Below are 6368 nucleotides of genomic sequence, written 5' to 3' on the forward strand. Positions count from 1 at the left end.
CCTTCAAATTTCTTCACATCGGGAAGGGCTGCTGTTCCTCAACGTTTCCTGCTTCTTTTATCTAGGCTAAGAATAGAGCAGACAGCTGGGCCTCCACTAGCGCTCATGCCTGTCCAAATGGGTTCAGCCCAGCTCATGTATAGTCTCATTTAATAGCTATAAGTGGCAGAATCTGTCTCCATCCACTTTGAAAAAACAACTGACCACGTGAGAGAAATATCACTACCAAAAGTAGCTTTTTCTACATTATACACCCACACTATGATTTCTCCTCTTTTAATCAAGTTACATGAAGTAAAAACTTGAGGAAACAGTGGAAAAGGCAGCAGACTTTATTTTCTTGGGTTCCAAAATTGTGGTGGTTTCGCACTGAATAATACAAACACACAGTATTATGACAGACAGCACAGGGAGAGCGTTCAGAGAAGCAACTCCCCAAGAACCTACAGAGCACATATTTTATTGGTAACTTATCTTGTAATCTTTAAGCTCAGGAAAGCAAGACAGAGACTAGAATTCAGGGATCAAAGAGGCTTCCTCCTGGAGGTCTGGAGGTAATTATATAAGAGTCATAAGGAAAGGTCTTTGAAGATAAGGGGGTTTGTTCTGTGTACAGAACAGCATCTAGCTAACACTGACGTGTCAGTCAGAATGTCTAAATTAAGGGTGGCGGAGAGCAAGCAAGGAAGAGGGAATGAGTATTAAATTCCAGGAGAATCAGTAAAACATGGTTTACTGAGAAATCAGTAAAACATGGTTCCCACACAGAATCACTGCAGATGGTTACTGCAGCCATGAAATCAAAAGATGCTTGCTCTTTGGAAGAAATGCTCTGACAAACCTAGACAGCGTATTAAAAAGTAAAGATGTTACTTCGCCAACAGAGGTCCATCTAGTCAAAGCTATGGTTTTTCCAGTAGTCATGTATGGATGTGAGAGTTGGACCATAAAGTAGGGTAAGTGCCAAAGAATTGATGTTTTTGAATTGTGGTGTTGGAGGAGACTCTTGAGAGTCCCTTAGACTGCAAAGAGATCAAACCAGTCAATCCTAAAGGAAATCAACCTGAAATATTCATTAGAAGGACTGATGCCGAAGGTGCAGCTCCAATATTTTGGCTGACTCGTTAGAAAAAACCCTGATGCGAGGAAAGATTGAAGGCAGGAGGAGAAGGGGGTGACAGAGGATGAGATGGTTGGATGGCTTCACTGACTCAATGGACATGAGTTTGAGTAAGCTCCAGAAGATGGTGAAGGACAGGGAAGCCTGGTATGCTGAGCAACTGAACTGAACTGATAGGGTTGCAGAGTCAGATACGACTGAGCCACTGAACAACAACACCCCACATATGTAAAGTTCTATCAACACATTAATATAGGCTTGTTCACATATAATGCTAGACCTCTGTTTTTCTTGAAAAAAAGTTGGGTTGCAGCCAAGCAAAAGTCTTACTTTATACTTCACAAGGAACAGTTGCACTTGCTTCCTTGGAACAGGAAAAGGATCTTCCAGTTGACTGCATATTCCATCATTCAAACAATGACCACACACAGTTACATTGCAGCCTTTAACTGCTTGTCCCTGAGAGGTATCTGAGTTTGCACTTCTGTTTTTTACAGAGCTACTTGGACATATACACTTGCAGTATACTAAAAGAAAAAAAAAAAAAACATACTTAACACTTCTTAGATAAAATGTTCAAAGTGTGTGAAAAGAGCTGCCTGTTCTCCGCTTCTTCAAGGTAACCCTCAAATTCTGAGGGCTAAAGCCCTGAGATCCTGAAGTCCAGACAGATAGGTGTGGTGAGGAGAGTCACGGGATATCTTGATAGCGGCTGTGAGAGAAAACAGAGACCATTAAGGAAAAGGGAAGAGGAGAAAACCTGGGCAGAGGGGTTGAGGTAGGGAGGAGATGGAAAGGAGAGACTTACCGGTGCTTCCTAAACCAGAAGACTAAGCCTCCAACAAACAGAAGGACGAACACCAGTAGTACCAGGGCGACAATCAAGCCCCTGGAGACACGGTTCCCATCTGTGTGGGGGACACAGGATGTGTCTCAGTCTGGGAATCTACATATATCCCCTACTATAAGCACATGTGAGTGTGCCAGATGCTTATTTGTTATCCTCTTTAATGTGACCACTTGTATTCCTCTGAAGTTTTTAGACGCCCCATGTTTTCTTGGGGTCTGGGCATCTATAATTCGGTTCACTTCAGCATATGCTAGTACTCATATGGAGGAAGGCACTAGTTTCACAGCTAGTCCAAACCTGAGTCTAAATCCAGCTCTTCCACTTTCTAATGATGAGACTCAGACAGGTTGACCTAGCTTCGCCTCAATTTCTCATCTGTAACATGAAAACAATAGTACCTGCTCAAAGGAGAGCTGGGATGATTGTTCATACATACTCTGCTGTACGCAGAGTGTTCAGCTGACACCGAGAAAGCACTCAACAAACCACAGCTATCTTTGTTACCCTGCCTTTCAAAGTCCCCAGTTGCCGCCTCTGAAAAACAAATCTTCCTGGCATTCTGTACTTGCCGCCTATTTCTGGATCTGAGGGGATTTTAGTCTGTTCTTTCCTGAATAGGGAATACCTTGTCTCAATCCTTGTTGAGTTCAGACCCTTGTTCCTCCCCTTTGAGAATCCCCTCCTTCTATCACTCCTGGCTGGGGCTTCATTTCCTCCATCCAAGGTGTGTCATTTTCCTCCCCTTCCCTAGGCTCTCCCTCTGTGCTTGAGGACCACCTCCTCCCATCCCCAGCTGGGCCCCAGTTCCTTCTCACCCCAGTACAGGATGATGTCCTGGTCTCCTAGACTGCTGTGCCTCACTCGGCAACTCAGGCCAGCTGCCTCCCCAGCCGCCACATTCAGGGTTACTCGCAGATACCAAGTCGAGTCGGCATTGGGCATGACGTCTCCTTGCAGAGTGCCACGCTCCTCCTGTTCGCCCCTCATCCACATCACCCGCACGGGTTTTGGGTAGAATCCTGAGACGTGGCACACCAGCAGCAGACGGCCAGGCCCAGGACTGGGGCCACTGGACAGCCAAGCCTCCGGCTTCACTGTATTCGATAGGAGAATGAGACATCTTAGAGTGAAGACTCCACATCAGAGGCTCTGGACTTCACGGCAGGCTCATCAGTCCTACATTTCTACCTCTGAAGATGAACTCCCACCGTTTCAATCCGTTTGTATTAGCTTCTCCAGGAAAGCCTTCTCCGATCCCCATTCCCTTCCCTGGTCCGGTCTCCAGTAAATGCCCCTACTCTGTACTCCCAGGGCACCCTGTGTTCAGCTGTAACATATGTAGCATGTTTCTAAGTGTTAGTCACTCAGTCATGCCTCACTCTTTGCAACACCATGGACTGTAGCCCACCAGGCTCCTCTGTCCACAGAATTTTTCAGGCAAGAATACTGGAGGGGGTTGCCATTTCCTTCTCCAGGGCATCTTCACAACTCAGGGGTCAAACCCAGGTCTCCTGCATTGTGGGCAGACTCTATACCATCTGAGCCACCAGGACACCACTTTAACTGTTCATCTGCTTCTCTCCCTCCTCAAGCACAGATCCTGACTGACCCCCAGGGTTTATTTAATTCAATTCATGGAACCCAAAAGGTACCTAGTTAATGTCTGTGGAGTGTTTAAATACCCTCACACCTTATCCATCCCCTCTTCTTCCCGTGATGCTTAAAGGGATGTGAACCCTGGAATGAAAACCCTAGATGGAGCCCCAGAGTGGAGTGGAGGGCAGGAGGTAAAAAAGGCAGGCTGACCTTGTTTCTCCAGCTCGGACTTCCCGGTCTGCAAGAGGCCTCTGACCAACTCGGGCCAGATGTCATGGAGGAGCCAGTGCACTGTTTCCTTGGTCCCTTGGTCCTGATTGAGCACCTTGATGACCTCCTCGATCAAAGGCGGGGCATCTGGGGCTGACACCCAAGACATTCCTTGGAAACTCAGGACATCCCTTCCTTGAAATGCTGCACGGAAGAAGCTTTCTGAGATGTTACTCGGGAGCAACTCACATCCTGTAGCTATCTGGATCTCAAGTGGATCTGAGGAGAGTAATGGTAAGAGATCTATGAAGAGCTTAGAAGACTGAAAGCAGTTGAAGAAATTGGTGTGAGGGTTATACTGGGCACCCCAAAGTTCATATAAATGAGAATGGGTGACCTGCAGCAGGATGAACAAGCGGTATTTTGAGGACTCAAGCTGGGACCTCTCAGGCAGAAGTGGGACTCAAAAGGGAGAGAGGAGACAATCACGTGGGGCCAGAACCTCCCGGTTGGGCTTCAGCATCCACTGTCTCCCCCTGGGCAGCTGTCCACGATCCCATCCCTCAGCTCACATTCGACGTGCAGGTTTTCGACGAATTCCCAGATGTCCCTGGTGAAGCTGCTGCGATAAACCAGAAGTGTATGCTGCAGCTGCTCCCACTGCTGGTCGCTGAATGTGCCCCGAGACCAAGGCTTCAGGAAGCGGATGGTGTTCGATTCATTGCGCCAAGTATAGGGCTGAAGCTCCCCCAGCCACGCAAGGCTGTCTGTGCGCGTCCAGCTGCGGTTGGCAAACGAGGAGATCTGGAGACCCTGGAAGGAGAAAGGCGTTTGCGGGGCTGGAGAGAATACAGATCCGAGGAGCCGGGGAAACGGGAGGGAGAGCACAGAAGGGAGAAGGAAGGAAAAAAGAAAGAAAGAAACAGTTAGGTTTGGGAAGAAAGGTTGATGTCTGCTGGCTCTGAATCGAGCTCGGTCTCCAGGGGCCAAGCAGCTGAAGGCAAGGAGTAGCAGGTTCTCGGGCTGGTGGATCAAGCTCCCGGCTTTTCGAGGTGCATCAGTCTCCGCCCGCCCGCCGCGAGCGTCGTCCCCTTTCCCTGCTCGGCTCCCTCTCTCCGCCCTCAGCCCGGTTCCACTCATTCTCAAAACTCCGCCAAATCTGCGGAAGCCCCCAGAAGAACAGAAACAGCCAGCACCCCACTTCCTAACTCTGCTCTCGGACCTCGAATCTCCGCCCCACCCCCCACCTCCTCCGTCCTTCCCCAACGACCGCCCACACACCCCGGTTTCCGGGGCTGCCAAAAGCCTGAACTTGACCCTGTTGCTGGCCAATTCTTAAGCCTGGAGGCAGGCAGGACTCCCATTCTGACTCTCCCGGGACTTATTCCAACCCCCTCAGTCCAGGGATCCCTTTTTCATCTGCCAGATGGTCCCTCTCGTTAGGTATCTGAGCTGCAAAGAGCCGCGGTCACAGCCACTCACTTAAGTATCATGTTTCTAACAACCGGCTTGTCTAATTCTCTTTTTCCAACGGAGAGTTACAGACAGTATGTGGAAAAAACTTTACAACTACTATTTAAGTTTTAAAACAGGACATAAAGTTGTATCTATGGTATAATGTCTACCATGTTTTTAAAAACAAAGTTTTTTGAGTGGGAGGCAAGCAATGGATGTCTCTAGAAAGGGACTATGGTAGATTTAATTTGTTTTACATTTTTTGTTTTCCAAAATGTCTAGGAGTGCAAACATCATGTTAATGATAAAATAATAAGGGACGTCTCTGGTGGTCTAGTGATTAAGAATCCACCTTGCAATGCAGGGGGTGTTGGTTGGATCCCCGGTCAGGGTGATCTCAGCCTGCAACAGCTCCCAAAGGGCTTGGATTCCCAACCAGAGACTGAGGTTGGGTTGCAGCAGTGAGAACACCAGATCCTAGCTAGTAGACCAGTGGTCAGTGACAAGGGCCCTGGCCTTCAGCTTTGCAGAAAAGAATTCCCACAAAGAAACAATATAGTGAAGCAAGTAGGGTATTTATTGAGAGGAAAAAAGGACAGTACAACAGGGAGAATACGACTCAAGGAGAGAGTCACTAAGTCTTCACCCTCCTGGCAGTTTGAATTACTTTTATAATAAAGGGCATTTCTTCCACTTTTCCTTTGGCCAATCATTTTAATTAGCCTGTTTCACAGTCCATATTTGGTATATTTCAAGAACCTCCCATGTGTGAGCATGCATCTCTTAGCCAAGATGGATTTTACTGGAAAGGCATCTGGGTAGAACAGTCTTTGACATAACTCTCCTTTGTCCTCCAAGGAGCCTTTTCTGCACATGTATGGTCTGGGAGGTCTCCTAACTTTGGGAAATATATGCTCTGGACAGGGCCCAGTCCTCTCTTAATTGTCCTGCTGTTGCTGCTGCTGCTGCTGCTAAGTTGTTTCAGTCGTGTCCGACTCTGTGCGACCCCATAGACAGTAGCCCACCAGGCTCCCCCGTCCCTGGGATTCTCCAGGCACACTGGAGGGGTTGCCATTTCCTTCTCCAATGCATGAAAGTGTGAAATGAAAGTGAAGTCGCTCAGCCGTGTCCAACTCT

General features: G+C 48.0%; 1 protein-coding gene across 1 annotated transcript; it reads right to left on the minus strand.

Annotated features, from left to right (window-relative positions):
• Positions 1–345: 345 nt before the first annotated feature.
• On the minus strand, positions 346–5000 carry LOC129655987 (antigen-presenting glycoprotein CD1d-like). The gene is made up of 5 exons (XM_055586787.1): positions 4349–5000; positions 3777–4055; positions 2786–3064; positions 1929–2028; positions 346–1832 (listed from the first exon to the last, which is right to left on the minus strand). Exons 1-5 carry the CDS (start codon positions 4914–4916, stop codon positions 1811–1813), a joined length of 1248 nt encoding a protein of 415 aa, XP_055442762.1. The 5' UTR covers positions 4917–5000; the 3' UTR covers positions 346–1810.
• Between the last annotated feature and the right edge of the window lie 1368 nt (positions 5001–6368).

Source organism: Bubalus kerabau, chromosome 6 (genome assembly GCF_029407905.1).
Source record: "Bubalus kerabau isolate K-KA32 ecotype Philippines breed swamp buffalo chromosome 6, PCC_UOA_SB_1v2, whole genome shotgun sequence".
In the NCBI taxonomy this organism is placed as follows: domain Eukaryota; kingdom Metazoa; phylum Chordata; class Mammalia; order Artiodactyla; family Bovidae; genus Bubalus; species Bubalus kerabau.